Raw genomic sequence first — 24290 nt, 5'->3', positions numbered from 1 at the left:
GTGGAAAATGAATGCCGTGTACGAAGAGGGTTCGCACACCCATCCCTCTCCTGTGCCGCCATCATCTCTCCCCTCCCTCTTTCACCCTCCTCTGGGTGCACAGAGCCGCCACTTCAGAGCAGACTGGCTGCACCTTCCCCAGTGCCGTGTATGCCAAAGGGAGTCTGGCCATTAATGGGACCTGTATATACCTGGAGCTCCACCCACTTTTTGAGCTCTCTGGCCAATCACGAGGCAAAATACAGTTCGCTATTGATCCCAGGCTATCCAAGCTATAAATTATCTGTATTCACTGGGTGCCGACATTTTCGGGAAACTGGATTGGATTGGATTGAATAGGATATTCTCTGTCGACCAAGCAACATAATGGATTTTGCGTCCACTTTTAACGGCGCCATCTGGATGGAGAGGGGCATGTCGGGAAGACGCAGAATAGCAGAAGTAGCAGAAGCAGAAGTGCATGCTAGCAGAATTGATGGGCCGGTAGAACTGCTAGTTGGAACAGACTGCCTGTAGTATACGTGTTTTAACTATAAAACATAATATGATTGAATCGAGAATGGGGAAAGGTGCGTACATGAATAAAACTATGTCATAAAATGCAAATTTTTGGCAGCCCGTAGCGTTTTTCTCTGTATTTGTCCGTGATTGCTGTCGGTGCTAGGCCTAACAAGGACGACAAAACATGTCATTTTCAGGCAAACATTGACACTGGACCTAGATGGGTAGAAATCCAGCGAACCGGTAGAATGTAGGAAGGGAGTTGCCTCAGGACAGAAGCCGCCGATATTTCGAACAGAGACTGTTCTTCTTCTGGGCACCGTCCTCATCATTGGCATGGTATTTAAAGGGTTAGGTGTGACGTGTTTAAAGGTTCATGCGAATTGTGGGTCAACAGCCCGGAGGGAAGAAAGGTTCCGTACGGGTTTTTACGGCCGGAGTGAATGGCTGCTTTGTTAGAGTGTGGAGGGGATTATGTGAACGTAGTGATCTAGGCTACAGACCGGTTACACACTGGACCGTAATTTAAAGGTGATTTGCAAGATAATTGCAACATAATCGACACTTAGGGTATAAAATTGATGTAATTTGTGAAAAAAAATTGGTCATGAAATCCTCGCTTCGCCGTTCCAAGCTACGGCGCGGTTTTTTAGAGAAAATTTTTGACAAAGTCGCGTTTGACAAAATCACTTCCAAAACGGGACTCGCGAAGGCCAAATCACCAATTTGGTCAAATTGGGGTCTTGATATAATGTGATATAAAAATAATATAAAAGTTGTCCTAAGCTGATTTTGTAATATGTATACGTGAAATTAAGACCACGCAATTTTAGCCCCGTAGTGTTTTTCCCTGTTGCACCCTGAGGGGACAAAATCGCTTCCAAGACGGCATTCGCGAAGGCAAACTGATGAATTTGAGTAAATTTGGGGCTTAATATCACGTAATACAAAAATAATATAAAATATGTCCTAAGCTGATTTTGTAATATGTATACGTGAAATTAAGATCACACCATGGAGGTAAGAAACTAAGGAGATGCCCAAAGCGCCTCTCCCAATGCAAGCGAACGTGCTGTGACCCGCGCATGGCATTGTGGTTAGTTGCCCACACACGTGACCCATAAACGTCACGGCAAGACGTCATAAAACATGGCGTCCTCCATGTCCGCGGCGTGTCTTACCTGAATACAGAGACGAGCTGCGGCCGAATAACTTGTTTCAGCTTTCATAACATCTTAGAAGTTATCACACCCGTTGAAACACAAGATAGATCATCTCAGTGTGGAAGCAATAGATCACAAATCGACGATCATAAGACGTACGTACGTCATCGTGACATTGCCTGGTTTCTCTTCTGTTTTGCTCAACTTTTGCTGTGATTTATCACACGGCAAATGTTGAAACAACCCATAACCTTCAAAGTATTGTGCGAATGGACTCCTTGAAGGTAAGACGTTTGCTAAAGATGAGGTTTGCTAAACTTCCAATCCTCCGAGCGGACCGCCATAACGCCGAAACATGTGGGGATCACGTGACCGGGCAACTAGATGGGCGTGGTATTGCCAGGAGCGACCGCTAGAGGGGTCCCACGGCCCTCCGATCTTATAGCCCTCTCCTTAGTTTCTTACCTCCATGGATCACACAATTTGAGCCCCGTACAGGTCTTCCCTGTTGCACCCTGAGGGGTCGCGTTTGAAAAATCGCTTAAAAAAGGCACTTACGAAGGCAAAGTGACGAAATTGATCAAATTTGGGGCTTAATATCATCTAGTATAAAAATTTTATCAAATATGTCCTAAGCTTGTCCTTGTCAAATATGTCATAAGCTAATTGTAATAAGTATATGTTCAATTAAGACCACGGAGTCTGAGTCCCGTACCTCTTTCCCCTGTTGCACCCTGAGAGATCGCGTTTGACAAAATCGTTTCCAGAACTGCACTCGTCACGGCGAAATGGCAAATTCATCAACTTCGGCGCTTAATATCATGTGAAATAAAAAATAAAATCAAAGTTGTCCTAAGCGGCCGAACGACTTGTATCATGGTGCCAAAGAGATTCAATTCAATCCAATTCATTTATTTCACTTAGAAAAGTGGGGGAACCCAGGACAAAAAGCTGCACAATGCAGCTTGACAAGGTCCCGGGACCCTTGGTCTTGACAGTGGTGTAGAAATAAAAGTTAGACAGCGAAAAAGCACAACTGAAACCTACAATCTTGCATATGGATAATACATGCCGCTTAATTCAGCCTCGCGATACACACAACAAAAATAATTAATTGACAACACAAGAAATTGTGCGTGAATACATGTCATAGGCAAGTGTCTGAGAGGGTGAAAAATACACAAGATATGCAGTACTCAAACATAACAACAAAAGTTAAGACAATTCTGACCACAATAAAGTCGCACAAACTCTGCCCCTCTCGACGCTCAATATTTGAGGGATTGACAACAACAGCATAGGCATCTGATAAGTAATCTTCTGTTTCCCGTAGTTTGTCCTTGAAAAAGGTATCTCCCAGTGTGGGAGATTACGTACATTATATGTCGGGCTCGTGGCTTTAGCTTGATTGTGTCGGGGAAGGCATGATTGTGCGACCCTAGCGCATCTTTGTACGTGACCGCAAGCCTGTACTTATAAAGAACCTGTATATACGGACAATTTTCAGTTTCAGGAAAATATTAGTCAAATCTGCCGTTATGGGCACATTAGCAATGCCCCGAACTGCTTTCTTTTGAGCAACAGATAACATATGTAAGTTCCCTTGCGTAGTAGTGCCCCATACTATACGGTACAGTAATACAAGTGTGTCAGAAAGAGCGCATTATAAACCAGTAATTTCGCTTTTTGAGGTAAGATAAACTTGTTACGATTTATCACCCCCGCAATTCGAGCTATTTTTGACTGGAGGTGAACAACATGGTCGTCCCAAGTCAAGTATTCATTGAAATATACTCCAAGAATTTTTACTCCTGCCGTAATTTCAGCTACATCAGAATTGATATTTATGTCAGCGGTTGCAGTTACATTCTTATTTTTGGCCCTAAATATCACCGCCTTAGTCTTCTTTACATTGAGCTTTAGTTTATTTAAACGCGTCCACTCATAAAGTACTGCCAAATCGGCGTTTGCCCGCATCATTAGGTCATCAATGTCTTTCCCGGAAAAAAAAGTAAACTAATGTTATCTGCGTACATGATAACATCAGCACGCCTGCAAGACCGGATGATATCATTAACGTACATAATGAATAACAACGGACCTAACACACATCCTTGCGAAACTCCAATATTTTGACGGTCTGACCTGATGACCTGCACCTAATGAGACAGTCTGTGTCCTGTCGGTCAAATATGACTTAAATAAGTGCCACGGTGTCCCACGAATACCGAAACAATGTAGCTTCTTCAGTAAGATAGAATGATTTAGCATATCAAAGGCCTTACTCATGTCTATGAAAATGCCTAGGGTAATTTGATTATCTTCAAATTTTTGTAGTATCTTTTCCTTTATCTTTAGTAAGGCCAGTTCCGTAGACCTTTGCCTTCTAAACCCATACTGCGTATCACTAATGAGGTTAAATTTTTCTAAGAATGAAAAAAGTCGATTGTGCAAGATGTATTGAAAACTTTTCGCAAATATAGGAAGGATAGAAATGGGCCTGTAATTTGAAACGCAGTTTTTATCACCCGCTTTATAGATAGCAACTACTCTGACTATTTTCATACATGCTGGGAATTCACCCGTTGTCATTGAAAAATTATACATGTATGATAGCTGTGGCGCAATAAGGTCAATTACCGCCTTTAAAGGTGATATCTGGAGCCCGAATATATCTGTACTCCTGGAGTTTTTCATGGCGAGGAAAGAAGTGATAACCTCGTTTGCGGACTTTGGAGACAGATAAAATGAGTTGGGACAAACATGTTGGCATGACTCTTAGTCCCCAGCCTCCACAGAATCTTTCCCTATGCTACAAAAAATTCATTGAATTTATTGGCTAACTCCTTGCCGCCAATACTGCGCCCTTCAATGTTTAGCACAGCGATGTTGCTCTGCTCAACGTATCTGTTCATTACTAAATTCAAGTTTTTCCATATTCTACGTGGGTCAGAGCCAAGGTTGCCATTGAAAAGTGATTGAAAGTACTGAACCTTGTCTTGTCTCATCTCTTTGCTAACAACGCTTCGGTATGCTTTGAAAACATCGTAATCTACACGGCTGCGAGTTCTCAGAAAGCGACCATTGAGCTTATTACGCTTACGTATCATATATGCACGGCTGTTACCCATGGCTTACGGGCGCGTTTATGCCACCTGTAAGTGCGTGCGGGAATACTGGCGTTATAAAGATTGGTGAGCACGGAAAGAAAAGAGTCAAATACCTGGGATATATTAGTGGCTTGATACACAAAGTCCCAGTCAGTACTTGCAACAGCCATGCGGAAAGCTTCCAATCCCTCAGCAGTGATGGGTCGATAGGACCTTTCTTCACGCATTAAGTTATTCGCACGTTTGATTCTTGTCTCAGCAAACATGAATATAGGTAGGTGGTCTCCTATATCTGTTGCAATCATTCCCGCAGTAAGGTTACATTTATCTATATTTGTAACAAAGAGATCAATCAACGAGGACGTTGAATCAGTTATTCTAGTGGGAGTTTGTACAGTGGGAGTGTTGTAATAACATTTGTACAGTACTGGACAAAAGTTTACGGAACACGCGAGCGGCGTATTTTCTCTGTGCAGAGACACCCTAGCGGCGAGCGGAAGCGGGCGAGTCCACTCGTTCAGAGGAATGGAAGAGTGCGCTTGTGGCGACCCACCGCGGTAGTAGTGGTAACTTTGCTTTTGAGTGTAACGAACGCCAAAATGGTTTCGCTTTCGGTCTACTGCACCGAGCGCGAGTGGCTATCGCGGGAAGGAAGTCTCTCCGCTATCGGAGAGATAACAGGGCGCTGAGATGAATTGAGGTGACAACGGGCTCGCAGTGCCTAGCTTTTTTCTTTTTTATTAGACAAAAACAGAAGAAAAGAGCGTATACCCTTGAACACACACAAAAGAAAGAGGCAGGGGGAGACGATACTGTCTCAATACTTTATCGGCCCCCTTTCGCAGCAATAACTGGGGCCATACGCACAGGAAGGGAAGCGTATAGCCGACGGACAAGGTCCACTTCTTCACGTAGCAAGGGCCACTCTGCTCCTATAAATTCCAGTGCGTCCTTGCTCCTTGTAGGCGTCCGTCTCTTGCTCATCCTATCCTTCAGGCTGCCCCAGACGTTTTCGATGATGTTTAAGTTCGGGCTCTGCGCAGGCCATGTGAGCTGCATTACGCTGAGGCGTAAAAAAAGAAAAAAGCTAGGCACTGCAGCCCGTTGTCACATCAATTCATCTTAGCGCCCTGTTATCTCTCCGATAGCGGAGGGACTTCCACTCGCGCTTGATGCAGCAGACCGAAAACGAAGCCATTTTGGCGTTCGTTACACTCAAAAGCAAAGTTACCACTACTACCACGGTGGGTCGCCACAAGCGCACTCTTTCATCCCTCTGAACGGGTGGACTCGCCCGTAAACTTTTCCAGTACTGTACAGTAATTCGTCTCAAGAAGCGTATTCAGTCTCAGCACAGAGGTGTCTCTATTGTCACAAGATTAATATTAAAGTCACCTCCCATGATTATTCTCATTAATGAACGAGAGATACTTATCGAGATAAGCAACAAATTCATCCAAACAACCTTGAGGAGGGCAATATACTGTCGACAGAAAATACTTCCCAGTTTTAACTGTTACGACTTCAATGTTACAATTCAGTATCGTGTATTCGGGTGCAACTGTACAGTCAAGGCTAGTCTTAGCCAGGATTGAGACAGCACCACCTCGCCTCCCATTTCTATTTAAATAAAAAGTATCAAAACCTTCCAGACGATAATAATCATATTCACTGCTGCACCATGTTTCCGAGAACATTAGGCAATCAAACGTAAAGCCAAGACTACTAAAAAACACATCAAGTATGTCGTGCTTATTTACAATAGACCGTGTGTTAACATGAAAGCATTTCAGCCCATGCTTGTCACTTACATATTGTCTAAGATTCGAAGGCAACACTGGTGCTGCGGTTGACATTACAGAAAAGCAAGAGGTTGCAAAAAGGGAAAAATAACAGAGTGAAAGCACAATATAAAAATTATCAGGAGGACTTTCACGGGCCATGTCGCGTCACTCAAACAATTTGTTCAATACCTTGCTCACATAATATATGCATGGCAGGGCTACTATCAGCTTTCCTAACGTAAATCCGACCGTGCTTATTCCAGCTGTACAGCCAGTTTCTGTCCCTCCTCCTTGCAACAGTCTTTCCCATCAGGGCTTTTAGTGCGGGGCAGACATGTTCATTTATATAGATTGGGTCATTCCCAGACATACCAAGGTATAGATATGACATTTCTTTTTCCGGGCTCTTTGGTGGACAGCCATCTCTCTTAGCCTGTGGAAACCCGTGTTTCCACAACCTCGGGGCGTCAGCCCGACCGCCGCACTCGCCAGGAAAACACAGCAACGACAAAATGCAATCAGCAACAACAGAGGTTTATTCCACTTACATCGGCCTGTACTTCGGCTTGCCCAACACTCCCGGCCAACAAAAATCCCCTTCCTCAAACCCCGCTCGCGCTTTTAAATGTTCCGATAACGCCCCTTTACTGTCATGTGATCCACCGATACTTTTCTCGATGGCGCGAACTGATATCGTATCAGTTCCCATATTCCCCCACCTCCAAAGAGTTCTTACAAGAACATTCAAAAGGCACTCAGAAGTCCATCATGTCCAAAATCACATCGTCGGACGCCGAAGCTGGGGAGCTTGTCGGGGTTCCTTGAGAAAATCCGGTCGGTGGCGGTGGAGCACGCTCAACGCTGCCTCGACATCAGTGCTTGTTGAGTCATCAGTGACTGCTTTCGCCTGATGAAGTTGGCCCCGCCGGTGTGCTGAGCGGCTGATTTCCGGGACGGAACAGAGTGGGCATAGGAGTCTCCGTTCCTCTTCAGAGAGGGGTAGAGGGGGGTCTGGGGGATGACGACTATCCAAGGTGAGCCTCCGGAAGGGAAGCGGCACGAGCTCGGGGTCCGTCCCACGCCGTGGTCTGGGCTGCGAAGACCATTTTGACCTAGAAGCCCAGGCGACAGGTTTTCCGTGGGATACGACAGTCCAGGTGGCCATCGAGTGAGTAGCCGGTCGATCTGATGACCCCGAAGAGGAAGGAAGGTATCGGGAGGAAGTGGGCGCTCCGGTCCTGGGTCGCTTTGCTCGTTGAGACATACTTAAAAGAAAGAAAGCAAAAACAGTCAGGAGGATGCTCCTACTCGTCAGGGTCGTAAGGTCCTGGTGAAACTAAAGTGGGAGACCGTGACAACGAGAATACCACATAGAAAAGTACTCCACTAAACTCCGAGCACTAAGTAATAATGACTGAGATAGTGACAGCTACGTGCGCCGCCTGCGGGGACGCAAGCTTTAGCGACTGGGAGGTCCGGAAACGGGATCCTGATCCAGGTCTTGAGGAGGAAGCTGAACATCTGCTTCTTCGCCCTCGGGGTCTCGGAGTTGATAAAATTTCAGGTCCGAGATATATACTGGCCCAGTTTCTTCGCCCGTGTCACAACGACGAAGCCTGTAAGTGAGGCCGGAGGAGCACGCACTTACCTCGAAGGGGCCATCCCACCCATCTGCGAGTGAAGCAGCAAAGCCGCGTGCGGCATCACTTAGTGGGTGAGTCCGTCGAAGGACGAGGTCACCGACGCTGTAGGTGAGAGCCTGGTCCAACCATGCGACGTCCAGATTCTCCCGAGCCGTCCGAGCTGCATCGTCCAGTCGACTCCGGAGTTCCTCGGCGAACCTCGAATAAGGAGGCTTGGTACTGCCATCCCGATGGCGTAGAGCATTCTCCACGTCAATAATCATAAATCTGATGTGACAAAGAAACCAAATCTCCCGGTCTCCCGCCACTTTCGCGAAGCCGGCCATTCCTTCAGTGACATAACTGTATTCATTTTAGAGTCAGGTTTCACATCCAACCGCAGCAGACAACAACGTGAGTCTTACTTAATCCATAAATTCCAATGCACAATAAACGAACACCCGGGCATATTGTCCACAGTCCGCAGCCTGATCGAGCTCATGATCAGATTTGAGCACATCGACCCACTTCCGTTCTTTCTGCCGCCTTTTCCTTTTACCTTTACAGATCCCCACTCCCCAGCGACGACCAAGGACAAAGCTCCTGGAAAACCCCCTAGATCAGCATCCGTTCCACGTGCGGGTTCCTCCTCTACCGTAACCCTTCCCGCCCTTTTATAAACGATTACCCACTACAATCCCCCTTAGTCCTGCGGAAGGTGACGTTGTCGCCGAAACGTCGACCCCTGTAACATGTAAATAAACATTAGTTCTCTGCCGTAATTAGTTTTAATAATTTATTTTTTTAAACTCTCCCTCAAGGCTTCTGAATCCCTTCTTTACCTTTTCTTTCTTTTATCCCTTCTTTACCTAATCCCTTCTTATATACTTACGTGTCCATCCGTACCCCCTGAATCAGTACTGCCTTCGACGGGACTTCGACCATTCCCGTCGAAGGCAGTGCTGACTGCCGAAACGTCGACCCCTATCCCTATATGTGTTAATAAATTCCCCTTTGTGTTTTCCTGTAAGCTCTTTGTCGTCTTCTGATTTTTCCTGCTTATTTCATTCTCGTGGTCAACCGCCCTCCTAAGCTTCTATTATATATATATATTATATGCTCACATGTCAGAACGTTCTTAGACATAAATGAAATTCTGTTTAGAAATCAACACGGGTTTAGAAAATATCGTTCATGTGAATCACAGTTGTTCGAGTTCGTCACTGATGTCTTTGAATGTATGAATAACGGGAAACAAGTTGACGCAGTTTTTATCGATTTTAAAAAAGCGTTTGACAGAGTCCCGCATAAACGACTTTTAAGTAAGATAAGACATCAGGGCATCGACAAAAATATCACAGAGTGATTTTCATGTTTTCTAACTGATAGAACACAATGTGTTAAATGGAATGGCACACTATCCCCCGTCTCGAAGGTTTTGTCAGGTGTCCCACAGGGATCTGTCGTGGGCCCTCTTTTGTTTCTGATTTATGTCAATGACATTCATTTAAACATTCATAGTACTGTGCGGCTTTATGCTGACGACATGGTATTGTATCGGCAAATCACTTGTTTAGACGATTGTGTTATTCTTCAAAATGACTTGCTTTCTTTGTGCGATTGGTGCAACAGATGGCAAATGGAGATAAATGTATCTAAAACTAAATGTATGAGCCTTACAAGGTCGAAAAGAATCATAGCAAGTGATTATACCGTTGACGGTATACAGCTAGATCGGGTTACTGTGTATAAATACTTAGGTGTGCATATATGTAATGATCTTTCTTGGAAATATCATATTGAACAGACTTGTTGTGCCGCCTTGAGGACGCTTGGTTTTTTGCGTTCCACACTATATCTTGCATCTTCCGAAGACAAATTTTTGGCATATACCTCATTTGTACGATCAAAATTAGAGTATGCCTCGTCGATTTGGAGCCCATGGCAAAATTATCTTGTTCAAAAGTTGGAATCTGTGCAATCGAAGGCGGTCCGCTTTATATTTAATAAATACGATCGCGAATCCAGTATAACAGAGTTTAAACGACAAAAAGAAATTCCCTTGCTAGCAAATAGGAGAAAGATTCATCGTCTACAAATAATTTACAATCTTTACGATACAAATTCTGATTATCTTTCTGCGGCACCGCCCTATTCTGAACGTACACGCCATCCCCATACATTGTTTGTTCCCCTATCACGGACGGAGTATCATAAAAACTCGCCCCTGTTGTCAGGTGTACGGGATTGGAACATGCTTCCGTCAGACGTTTTCCGAGGCGGCGGACAAGCACGATTTGTTAACATGTGCGAGGAGCTGTATCTCTTTTAATGTATTTACGCATGTGCGTACAAATAATTAAGTATGCTGTGTTGTTTCTCGAAATAGGTTGTAAGTATGAAAGAATGTTCGTTTTTTGTTCTCTTAGTGACCTTTGTTACTGTGCAATTGCCCTCTTGTGGTGTAACCCTCCCCCCTTATTTAATGCCTTACGGCCCTTAAGGTAATAAAACGAAACGAAACGAAATATATGCTCAACGTGCAGCTACAGAGCATCGGCTACTTTCCCTTTGTATATATATATATATATATATATATACTTGGTGAATGGGGTTCGGACGACCGCGAATATATGTAGCTGAAATGAAAATTGAAACACAGACTACGAAGGTACGGGAAGTAAGAAAAAAGGGATAATTTATTTACATTTAAGATACTTGGAATTCCAAGTATCTTAAATGTAAATAAATTATCCCTTTTTTCTTACTTCCCGTACCTTCGTAGTCTGTGTTTCAATTTTCATTTCAGCTGTATATATATATATATATATATATATATATATATATACAAAGGGAAATTAGCCGATGCTCTGTAGCTGCACGTTGAGCATATGTTTACAGTTTGACCGTGCACTCCCAGCCGAGTACAGCTGTTTCGTCCTACTTGGGACTCGTCAGCCCGGCGTAGGGAAGTGACACGGTCTTGGGTCGGCACTAACAGTGCGTCTCGGCGAGACGTCAATGTTCCACGGTGACGGCGCCACATGTGGAGGCCGCAGTGCGAGCTAGCAAGTACATATACAAAGGGAAAGTAGCCGAGGCTCTGTAGCTGCACGTTGAGCATATGTTTACAGTTTGACCGTGCACTCCCAGCCGAGTACGGCTGTTTCGTCCTACTTGGGACTCGTCAGCCCGGCGTAGGGAAGTGATACGGTCTTGGGTCGGCACTAACAGTGCGTCTCGGCGAGACGTCAATGTTCCACGGTGACGGCGCCACCTGTGGAGGCCGCAGTGCGAGCTAGCAAGTACACATACAAAGGGAACGTAGCCGAGGCTCTGTAGCTGCACGTTGAGCATATGTTTACAGTTTGACCGTGCACTCCCAGCCGACTACAGCTGTTTCGTCCTACTTGGGACTCGTCAGCCCGGCGTAGGGAAGTGATACGGTCTTGGGTCGGCACTAACAGTGCGTCTCGGCGAGACGTCAATGTTCCACGGTGACGGCGCCACCTGTGGAGGCCGCAGTGCGAGCTAGCAAGTACATATACAAAGGGAAAGTAGCCGAGGCTCTGTAGCTGCACCTTGAGCATATGTTTACAGTTTGACCGTGCACTCCCAGCCGAGTACAGCTGTTTCGTCCTACTTGGGACTCGTCAGCCCGGCGTAGGGAAGTGATACGGTCTTGGGTCGGCACTAACAGTGCGTCTCGGCGAGACGTCAATGTTCCACGGTGACGGCGCCACCTGTGGAGGCCGCAGTGCGAGCTAGCAAGTACATATACAAAGGGAAAGTAGCCGAGGCTCTGTAGCTGCACCTTGAGCATATGTTTACAGTTTGACCGTGCACTCCCAGCCGAGTACAGCTGTTTCGTCCTACTTGGGACTCGTCAGCCCGGCGTAGGGAAGTGATACGGTCTTGGGTCGGCACTAACAGTGCGTCTCGGCGAGACGTCAATGTTCCACGGTGACGGCGCCACCTGTGGAGGCCGCAGTGCGAGCTAGCAAGTACATATACAAAGGGAAAGTAGCCGAGGCTCTGTAGCTGCACCTTGAGCATATGTTTACAGTTTGACGGTGCACTCCCAGCCGAGTACAGCTGTTTCGTCCTACTTGGGACTCGTCAGCCCGGCGTAGGGAAGTGATACGGTCTTGGGTCGGCACTAACAGTGCGTCTCGGCGAGACGTCAATGTTCCACGGTGACGGCGCCACCTGTGGAGGCCGCAGTGCGAGCTAGCAAGTACATATACAAAGGGAAAGTAGCCGAGGCTCTGTAGCTGCACCTTGAGCATATGTTTACAGTTTGACCGTGCACTCCCAGCCGAGTACAGCTGTTTCGTCCTACTTGGGATTCGTCAGACCGGCGTAGGGACGTGACACGGTCTTGGGTCGGCACTAACAGTGCATCTCGGCGAGACGTCAATGTTCCACGGTGACGGCGCCACCTGTGGAGGCCGCAGTGCGAGGTAGCAAGTACATATACAAAGGGAAAGTAGCCGAGGCTTTGTAGCTGCACGTTGAGCATATGTTTACAGTTTGACTTGCACTCCCAGCCGAGTACAGCTGTTTCGTCCTACTTCGGATTCGTCAGCCCGGCGTAGAGAAGTGACACGATCTTGGGTCGGCACTAATATACTCGTATATATATAAATATTTTTTTTTGAAAATCAGGTATGAGTCTACTTCCGTCACACTATGAGTTCGTATATACGTATAATTTTTCTTTTTCTCTGAGATATGAACTACTTGTGTCACACAAATAGAGACGCTCGGAGGACTCAAATACGCAGTAGGTGTTGAAATGTTGACTGTAATACTTTTGGCAGTTGCAATGCTCAGTGTCAGCGACGTGGCCATTGCGTGCTTTTATGGTGTTCCTGGGGTGTCTTTCTGATTTACACCCTTCTTACACCTATACAACGTCCTTTGGCATTTTGAAGGTTGCGAGAAGGGTGTTACTGAAAAAAAAAAACTGGGTGTTATTCGCAAATAACACCTCTTCTACACCCTACAAGGTGTAAAAAGTTTTACTGTGTGAGTCTCGTGTCGGTACAGCTGTGTGTTTCCCGTCCGTGTTGTTCTCCTCAGATTCAAAGAAATGTTACCATTCCCTAACCCTCGGCATTCGCAAAGCCAGGACACTGTGGAGAGGGCTAATCAGGACATTGAAAATATGTTATCAACATGGATGTAATACCCCTGTCACACGGCAAATTGAATGTCATTCCCAGCAAATGATATTCGCACTCAATGACATTCGTTTCGTGTCACACGGTGAAATCAAATGGCAATACATGCGAATGATATTCGCACAGCGAATGTGTTCGGGGAACTCATTCGCTTTTCCCTCTCGCACAGACAACGTACCATCGCAGTAGAGTGGTATCAAAAACAACAACGATAAACCGTTCTAACAAACGAAAGACGAATGAAAAGTTGTAAAGTTAAAAGTTGAAAAGTTTGTACTCCAATATTTTATCACGAATTTGATAACTTTCGACGCGAAGGAAGGAAGGCTGAACACTGTTTTTCGGAGAACGACCCTCATTCCCAGTCGCCACGTTGCCAAGTGCGGTGCAGATAGGCTTCTTAGTTGGCTTTGTTTGTAGTACTTAGCCAATTAGGTGTCTTTGAAAAGGCAACGGTTCTGCGAAATAATTTAATGTTTCGCTAGTTTCGACCAAAACAAATGAAAATATAACTAATGTACCTGTATAATGCTTCAGATGTTATGCCCCGGTGTCTTAATTATCGACACTGACATCATTTGCGAATGACGTTCTGTTTCTTCGTGTAGCTCGATGTAAGACAAACGAATGACATTCGGTGCGATTGTCATTCGCTGGGAATGACATTCGGTTTGCCGTGTGACAGGGGTATAAGATGAGAAGACTACCAACTGGAGCGAGGGATTACGCTTCCTCCGGGTTATAGAAAACACGACCCTTCATTCCGGTATCAAGAGGACACCGTAAGAAGGCTCTCTTCGACTGCAAAGTAAAGATCGGCCTCACAACTTATTCTATACCCCAAGAGCTTTTACAGCACGCGCAGAGTGAAAAAGAATTGCAGAGAGTGTTACGAAAGGAAGGAAACACCCCACCTGGGCCGCATCGGATAACAACCGCGAAATGAACGGTCGGAGAAATAGAAAAACCGAGCGATGACCTCATTCTCGTCATCTTCCTTTTCTCAACAGAGGGTTATAATAGCGTAAGGGCAACTGAAGAGGACGCAGATGAAGAGATCCAGAGCCAGATCCTTCTCGGTCTTTTGACCTTTTTGGACATCATCGGACTTCGATCCTCATTGTGAAAGGGCTCATTATTTCATTTCCCCACATCACCACCGGCATTGGGGTAGCCTATCACCCCTGTCAATGAAACTCCCCATTCATCATCTCGAATGATGAATGTTGTTGTTGTTGTTGTTGTTTCCTTCTCGTTCCACTGCTGAGACAGATTCCTATACTTCCACTGATGATGGGAGCTCAACCCTATCAGATTACCGTGGAATGGTTTGCTGTGTTTGTTCTAAAGGGACCACTGGAGCTCACACTTGTAGCGAAAGCGGCAGGAACGTCCATTCCATTTGCGGACATAACCTGAGTGTTGGCGAGGAAGCAGAAAGTTATGGAGCAAAGGTGCGTCACACAGATCGGTCTATTTTCAACGGCAGTTCTTATCTTCCACATTGCAGGCGTTCTGTTATGCCGTCTCTCCTTTAAGATGGGTCATGCAGTTGAAGGAAGGAGCGAATGTCAATTGAACCTTGAACGTCAAAACGAAGACGATGTTGGCGGACTCTGATAAGAAATTTTCTCCCGCCTCTGTTGAGGCTACTGTTCGTGTAGCCATCCCGGATGTCGACAAAGGACGGGGCGAATCCCGTAACGTGCTCGCCGTTGTGATGGAGGTGACCGAAAATGGATTGTATCAATTGGATACTGCTAATGGAATCCTCGGGCAACTTTATCTCAGTTCACAGTGTGCCCGAAACCCTTGCTGCAAGTCGACGACGTTCCTAGACAAACAATACCCCTAAGATCAGTCGCAACTTCTCAGGCCACTGGAAGTGTGCAGGGATTTGTGTAGTGTGCGTGCAGAAACAAGTGCCTGATAGGTAATATTCTTCTGTGAAGAACAAGATGCAATGCAACTGCAAGTGCCACTCAAGTCTTCCGTGCTGCATTAAGTAGATGTACGCTGTCGTTGCTATTGTCACACTTTACGTGTTGACCTTGTGCTTACTTAGGGGGAAATGCAATGACATTTGTCATTTTTTAAAGGAGTGTTGATCTTCCTCGCAGCCCTAAGAATGCATTACACTTTCAAAGGTGCATCGAACAGCACATTCGATAGCTTTCGGTTTTCAAGGAGAGACTCTCAAAAAGAGGTTATCATAAAACAAAACATGCGTTTCCTTCCGGGACACTCAGGGTCGATGATTACTAATCACTGAAATATCAACTTTCATTGAGGAACATTCAGTATACTCCTGAGGAAAAATGATAATAATTTGCAGAAAGAGGCTTTGTCACTGTGCAGAATGCCTAGGCACTGTATAGAATGCATAGGCGCACTATGAAAGACGTTCACCAGGCATCGAGAATTCATACTTTGCCAGAAAGATCTAGGCATTCTATAGAATGTATGTGCAGTTTATAGAATGACTGTCTTTCATGCTTCGCCGGTAGCACATATACGCATACCGTACATCATTTTGATTGCTTTATATCGTCTACCCGTCGTGCCAGTGATCCATCTGCCTCCTACACGATTTTTGTCAGCCATGGTTAGCCGAGAAGCCTCCCTAATATTTCAGATGCAAGCTAAGTACAAGCTGCAACATTAGTAACATAACATGTGCAAAACACATAATGCACTCTAAAGTTTGCACTCATAACGTACCTTATATGAAGCTGTACCCGATAAATATAAGGTACACCAACGAATTTTCGCGTTGCATATAAAGTACGGGTCTCCACAAAGTCGACCGCCTCCTATAGAGACTTGCCCAGCAACTTGAGTAGCTAGACATCTTAAATAATTTTGCGAGTATTTATTTATTTATTTATGCTTATACCTCAAATGCTCTTGCGGGCGTTACATGAGGGGGGGGGGGGGCATCAACATGGTTGAGTTAACAAAAAAAAAGGAGAGAGAGAAAGCACTAAACAAAAGCACGGCAATGGAACACTGTACTGTATAAACGTGAGTAGTCCTAGCAAACACAATCAACTGAACACACGGTGCATAATAAGTTATACAATATAAAATTAGAGAACACGGTACAGATAAGTAAGGTTAGGAACATTCAAGCTCAAGCAAACAATCTGGCAAGTTCCCGTTTAAAGATGTGGTGTGGTCAGTAAGGATGACTAGCGACTCTGGAAGGCTGTTCCCTTCCCGGATGGCTAATGGAAGTAACTTAGTATCTTGAAAATACTTTCAAATGTCAGTATTTAGAAATCTAACTTAAATCCTTTTTTCCAATAACTTCTACTCATTTTCCATTTGCTTGGAAGAAACTTCTCTTGACACGGAGATGGAGCTAAAGCTTATCTTTTGCGTCTCTGCAATGCGCTTTGTGCTGTACATACGTTCTAGCGTCTGAGACATTCGGGACACCCACGTCCCCTTTGGGAAGTGGTAGCGTGCAGCGCCTCGGGTTTGGAAGCATGCATGAGGCGATGTCTGGTCCTGAAAGATATGTGGCGGGGGGGGGGGGGGGTAAACGACTGAGACCCCTATCAGGCAAGATAGAAGACCCGTGCAGAAAGCCGTAGAGTGAGAGGGCACGTAAAATACTAATAACTTTTTATGTCAGTGAAAAACGACAGTAAATTCTGCCGTTGCTGGAGAGCATCCCTTCGCACTTGTAGTATTGGCCTGTTCACTATTGGGAATAATGTGTTTAACAAATTGGGGGCAGGCTTAATAATTTCGAAGACCAGTTGTTCCTGTCAGCTAACAAAGCTTTTGGTAATATAATGCCAATTTCAACTTCACTCTCTTCGTATTTCTTTGACAGCGAATTCCAACTGTGACGTCAAAGTATCTTGAAAGTAACGTGTTACTTTTAGTATCTAATACTCTATCTTAAATACTTTTCGGGATTGGGCATTCATACCCTATCAGTTATTTCTTTTTTTGCGCAGTAGTCAGTACCTTAACTTACTCGTAAATACTTTTTGTGAGTACCTTCGACATGGAAATTTATAAAGTACATGGAAGTGTTATAAGGTACAGTGTGTGTGTACCTTATAAAACCGTGCCCCTTATACGCTCAACTTTTTGTTCAGATATTGCCCAAAAGGTAGGTGCACTTACATGATGCACGATCGCTCCGAGCAGAACCGGCTGTTGATTTGGCTCCGATAAAAGGATAACACGATTCTTTTCGCTTTTCATGTAATTTTGGTATCATTAAAGTTTGGGAATATTGACATCATGATTCCGCTACATTTTCCGTTGCAACTGTATGTAGTGTTAACTTTATCGTTATATTCAAAATCTACAGTTTCATGTTGTATTCAATAAATAATGTAGCCAGTTGTTTATAATACAGCAGTTGCATTATGTTCTTAAATCTGTGTTCTTTAGTTGTAACTTCCGCAGAATACTAAAAAAAGCGAATGCACGAAAAAAAATACTATAGACCACTTTACTGTTTACAAACAAGAGGCGCCACCTGCGCATGCGCAGGGTTGGTGTGGGTAAAACACACAGAACGCAGCGTGCGAATGCTTTCCGCAAGCACGATCCATGAACGGTATGCAACATGACGATCCCTTTGCACATCGACACATCGACAACTGGACAGCCCAGACATAAACTTGCCGTCGATCACAATCGCATTGTAGTTTACCTAATATTTTCGCCGAGCCAGTTCACTACTGATACTATGCAAGCATGCAAGTCACTGGAAGCACACAATGGACCATTTCCGACAACGCGTATGCGCATGCCCAGCCCTTGAGTCCGCCATTTTTGAGCGGAAAACATCACCATGAGCCCACCTGAAGGCGACTGTCATGTTCATTGTGGGGAGATAATCGGTTTCAAGGTTGCGCGGACGTTTGAGGTCTGGTAATGAGTACAATGCGCTTTCACTCTTTCCGCATTCTTCTTCCAATCTTCTCTTGCTACTTTCCCACGCAACGTACGTGCCAGTTCGTAAAGCGTCACCATTATTGTGGGGAGAGACACGACGTTCTACATTCCGCCGCCAGGGGCGACGCGAACATGGAAAAGGTCCATTACTTCACCTTAAGCGAGCTGTTTGATCGGGGCGTTTCTGAAAACAGCGCTGATTTGCTACCGTGCACCAATTCATATGAGCGTCACTTATTTGTACACTCTTAAAAAAGAGTGTACTTTAACTCCTTTCCTTGCCACATATATAACACCCTTTTGGAGAGTACAATTGCTCTCAAAAAGGGTGTTATGCTACTCCCTTGAGGGGGTGAGGAGACACCCTTTTTGAGAGTAATTGTACTGTCCAAAAGGGTGTTATATATGTGGCAAGGAAAGGAGTTAAAGTGCACCCTTTTTTTTTTAGAGTGTACACAGGTATGGTGAGGGAATCTCATAGGGATGAGGTCAGGGAATATTTCTGTTTAACTGATCAAAACGATTCACAATCAAACGATTTCTTCGTTCTGCGTTGCGCGGAAACTGATGAAAACTGATTTCGCCACCCTTTCTTTATCGGGTTGTGTACCCGAAAGATACACGGTTTTGCGGCATGCCCACTCTGCATGAAAACGATCACTCCAATCGCTCCAATTGATGACTGTGTTACCCGCACCAAGCGGACGATCTGCTGACTACAGCGCTACCTCAAGAGCGTGACTTCATGCGCGCAAACTGGTCTATAAGCGGGAAGCCCGTTCCTGATAGAGTTTACTCCTCATTATGGGAACTTCTCCCATTTTGCTTCTTACGTTTGTGTACCCTCCCACGACTCGAGTACGTGGTAACGGTATTGTATATCTTTAGCCGTTACAAAAAAGAAAAAGAAAAAAAGCTACAATAGTGGGCTATTGTACCTTCCTTATACTTACTGCTCCAAATCTATACTTTGGAGGGTATAGAAAAGGTACAAGGTGTCCAATACCTCAAACTTCGCACAACGGTATACAAGAGGTGTAAATCAGGGTTGAGGTACATGTAACATATTTATACCTCATCACACCGTCTATACCCCGTTTATAACATGTGTAAGGTATAGATGACCGAGGCTTTACCTTCCACCAGGGCGTCGGAAGTCCCTCACGGCAGGGCGGGGGGGGGGGGGGGGGCTAATCTTGCCTAACCCAATCTAACCTAGAGGAGCTATTGATGTTGACATTGTTGTTATGGGAAAATGTATTACGTACGTAATACACAACTTGTACTCAACACAAACTAAGCCAATGGCAACATGGAACTTTAGAGACACATACATCGTAGACATCGGAGACACGTACACGTACATCTTAAAAGGGGGCTTTTAAGAGGTACAGCGTGTACATAACAGCGTCGAAACACAATCCTCCTCGCGTGCATAGTTCCAGAAACAAGGACCTAGGGTGCACGTCCACATTGAGGATATACTATTTAGCACGGGGAGTATGAAACACGATCAACCATAATGCGATATTGAAGTACCGATGACGTCATAGCTAGCATAGCATACGTGGTCTGTTACCTCGGGGTAATGCATCGCTGCTCCTCCGTTAGGCACTCTTCGTCCACCACAGGGGACGGCATTAAGTTACAGGCCATGAGGTAAAACTGATAGTCTACGCTCTAAATCCTGTGACGGACATGTGCCAGTTACAAACGTTCCCTCAGAAAGTGCAGCCGGTATACAGTCGTAACCGCCTGGAAGCAGCCGTAACGGTTATCAAATAGCAAGCACAGCGATCCTCATCGTCAAATTTCAGCAGGTACAAAGCCGTCACGTTAGTATGAAACGGCTTTGTGCCCGCTGAATAATATGTGTGCCTCCTGTACCTTGTACTCGTGTGCTTGTTGAATAATGCGTGTGCCGGCTGAATATGCGTGCCTTCGTTGGAGCGTACTACGTTGTTCCGCGCTCCGCCGGTGAGAAGTGACATGGCACAACGTATTCTCCCGCAGTACGTTCCTTCCCGCTTTCTTGCCGCTATCTGCGTTGCAACCTCGCCTTTGAGAAGGATGACACCTTGCTTTTTAAGTAGAGGTCTAATGTTTGCTTAAGGTAAGCCAACCTAGCTGTGATGCATCGTATGACGCCTGCGTTTTACTCGTGTTTAACAATCGAAGTACATTCAGTTGCAGACGGTGAACGCATTGTAATAGATCGTATGCAAAATGAAAGCGCCACCTATCGTTCATTTCGCGAAGCTCCTCTATCCGCCGCCATTACACGGACAAAACGGACGGACCGGCAAATTTGCACGAACGGCTACTGTAACGTAACGAAATGCCGTCGCATTGTTGCGTAAATGGATGTAAGCAGCGAGGTAACCGAGATACAGACGGGAATAAGGTAGGTCCCAGAATCTGACAACAGTTTTGCGGATAAATGCGACTTCGCTTTTTGCTCTCTGCAGGTGTCATACTACCGGTTTCCGAACGATGAGAATCGGAGGAGTATCTGGATGAATGCAGTCACATCGGATAAAGAAGATGCGTCATTTGATGTTAAGAAATCTACGTTTGTGTGCTCTAAACATTTTTTACCATGTGACTTCCTTTCAAATGTTGCAAACGGATTCCTTCGTCTCAAAGAGAGTGCCGTGCCTTCTGTATTCAACTATACAGCGCATGCCATCCCTATTCCAGCGGCAGTTGCAACAATACAGAATAGCAACGGCGATTGCAGCAGTGCTTCAAATGTTGAGGATGGTGATGTACAGGTGTGCAGTGCCACAAACAGTCCCGGACGGGAAGCACTTTTCGAAGAACCGGAACAGATGGAATCCGAAGAATCTAGAAATCTGAATTGCAGCTGCAACAAAGGTAGCATTGTGGACTCGCTAACGAGAGAGCTTGCGGACAAAGACGCAGAAATTCAAAATTTACGACGTGAGTTGTTTCTGGCGAAGGAACACGCTCGGCGGACACTTGAGGAGAAGCAGAAGCTCGAGTTAGAACTCATGAAGCTGGAGAAAGAACACGATGGCTGTCCCAAAAGATACGACGTAGATTCGCTCTGCACCTCAGATGAAAGGACTCTGTTTTACACTGGACTGCCAAGCTTAGATATATTTGATGCACTGCATGAGTTTCTCGACCCAGGAGAAAATGGCTGCAACATCTTGAGGCAGAAAAAGCAAGGGGAGACACCACCACAGGTAGCATGTGGTAGGACGCGAAAACTCTCAACGAGGAGTGAGCTATTTCTTGTTCTGGTTAGGCTACGCCTGGGGCTGTTCGAGCAGGATCTCGCAGAGCGCTTTGGAATCTCCCAGTCGACAGTGTCTCGCATCTGCACATCGTGGCTAAACTTCATGTATGTGAAGCTAGGAAAGTTGCCACTCTGGCAGTCTCGCTCTGTGGTGGACCAAACGCTGCCTAAGGTCTTTCTGGAGAAGTATCCAACCACAAGGGTCATTCTCGACGCGACCGAGATTCGCAGTGAAGTAGCAAGTTCATTAGGTCTGCAGTCGAGCACCTATTCAACGTATAAAAGTGCAAACACTTTCAAACGACTTGTTGGAATAGCTCCAAATGGGCTTGTGAGCTTTGTGTCGGAACTTTTTACAGGGTGCATGTCTGACAGAGAGTGTGTCATAAGGAGTGGATTCCTTGATCTGCCCTTCGAAGATGGTGACTCTGTCATGGCAGATAAGGGTTTTACAATTGCTGATATTCTACAGAGAAAGAATGTGCACTTAAACATTCCCCCGTTTCTTCGTAATGAAGAATTCTCTGCAGCGAAAGTGCATGAAACGAAAGATATAGCTTCCTTGCGTATCCACGTTGAACGACGAATCCAGCGCATAAAGACATTCCATATTTTCGACAGAGTTGTGCCACTAAGCCTTGGTTGAACCAAATGTGGACTGTTGCTGTTATTTTGACTAACTTTCAGTGAAGATAGCAACTAAGCTTATTAGGCAAGAGCCACAAAATAGTTTACATTGAGACCACACAAGATCATTTCTTTCACTCATGATCACAGTTGTCTTGCGACGTAAAGCCACGAATTATTATTATTCAATGGCCATTTTGAAATCAAGACGACGACCATTTCTTTCGCTCATGATCATAGTTGTGTTGTGACGTAAAGCCACGAATTATTATTATTCAATGGCCTTTTTGAAATCAAGACGACGACCATTTCTTTCGCTCATGATCATAGTTGTGTTGTGACGTAAAGCCACGAATTATTATTATTCAATGGCCTTTTTGAAATCAAGACGACGACCATTTCTTTCGCTCATGATCATAGTTGTGTTGTGACGTAAAGCCACGAATTATTATTATACAATGGCCTTTTTGAAATCAAGACGACGACCATTTCTTTCGCTCATGATCATAGTTCTGTTGTGACGTAAAGCCACGAATTATTATTATTCAATGGCCTTTTTGAAATCAAGACGACGACCATTTCTTTCGCTCATGATCATAGTTGTGTTGTGACGTAAAGCCACGAATTATTATTATTCAATGGCCTTTTTGAAATCAAGACGACGACCATTTCTTTCGCTCATGATCATAGTTGTGTTGTGACGTAAAGCCACGAATTATTATTATTCAATGGCGTTTTTGAAATCAAGACGACTACCATTTCTTTCGCTCATGATCATAGTTGTGTTGTGACGTAAAGCCACGAATTATTATTATTCAATGGCCTTTTTGAAATCAAGACGACGACCATTTCTTTCGCTCATGATCATAGTTGTGTTGTGACGTAAAGCCACGAATTATTATTATACAATGGCCTTTTTGAAATCAAGACGACGACCATTTCTTTCGCTCATGATCATAGTTGTGTTGTGACGTAAAGCCACGAATTATTATTATTCAATGGCCTTTTTGAAATCAAGACGACGACCATTTCTTTCGCTCATGATCATAGTTGTGTTGTGACGTAAAGCCACGAATTATTATTATACAATGGCCTTTTTGAAATCAAGACGACGACCATTTCTTTCGCTCATGATCATAGTTGTGTTGTGACGTAAAGCCACGAATTATTATTATTCAATGGCCTTTTTGAAATCAAGACGACGACCATTTCTTTCGCTCATGATCATAGTTGTGTTGTGACGTAAAGCCACGCATTATTATTATTCAATGGCCTTTTTGAAATCAAGACGACGACCATTTCTTTCGCTCATGATCATAGTTGTGTTGTGACGTAAAGCCACGGATTATTATTATTCAATGGCCTTTTTGAAATCAAGACGACGACCATTTCTTTCGCTCATGATCATAGTTGTGTTGTGACGTAAAGCCACGAATTATTATTATTCAATGGTCTTTTTGAAATCAAGACGACGACCATTTCTTTCGCTCATGATCATAGTTGTGTTGTGACGCAAAGCCACGGATTATTATTATTCAATGGCATTTTTGAAATCAAGACGACGACCATTTCTTTCGCTCATGATCATAGTTGTGTTGTGACGCAAAGCCACGAATTATTATTATTCAATGGTCTTTTTGAAATCAAGACGACGACCATTTCTTTCGCTCATGATCATAGTTGTGTTGTGACGCAAAGCCACGAATTATTATTATACAATGGCCTTTTTGAAATCAAGACGACGACCATTTCTTTCGCTCATGATCATAGTTGTGTTGTGACGCAAAGCCACGAATTATTATTATACAATGGCCTTTTTGAAATCAAGACGACGACCATTTCTTTCGCTCATGATCATAGTTGTGTTGTGACGTAAAGCCACGAATTATTATTATTCAATGGCGTTTTTGAAATCAAGACGACGACCATTTCTTTCGCTCATGATCATAGTTGTGTTGCGACGTAAAGCCACCAATTTTTATGTACTTATGCTATACAGGATCTGGACATGATTGACAGTGCATTAAATTTTCATCAGCGTATTTCTGTGATAAATAAACTGAGATATTTGCATGTTACACACTTTTTTGTTGACCTCAATGAGTG

General features: G+C 44.6%; 1 protein-coding gene across 1 annotated transcript; it reads left to right on the top strand.

Moving 5' to 3' along the window:
• Positions 1 to 20652: 20652 nt before the first annotated feature.
• Positions 20653 to 22203, top strand: LOC135377729 (uncharacterized). Its single transcript, XM_064610366.1, has 2 exons — positions 20653 to 20658; positions 20761 to 22203. The coding sequence occupies exons 1-2, from the start codon at positions 20653 to 20655 to the stop codon at positions 22201 to 22203; spliced, it is 1449 nt and encodes a 482-aa protein (XP_064466436.1).
• The last annotated feature ends 2087 nt before the right edge of the window (positions 22204 to 24290 follow it).

This window comes from Ornithodoros turicata, chromosome 1 (assembly GCF_037126465.1).
Source record: "Ornithodoros turicata isolate Travis chromosome 1, ASM3712646v1, whole genome shotgun sequence".
NCBI lineage: Eukaryota > Metazoa > Arthropoda > Arachnida > Ixodida > Argasidae > Ornithodoros > Ornithodoros turicata.
This window is presented reverse-complemented; position numbering and strand designations above follow the sequence as displayed.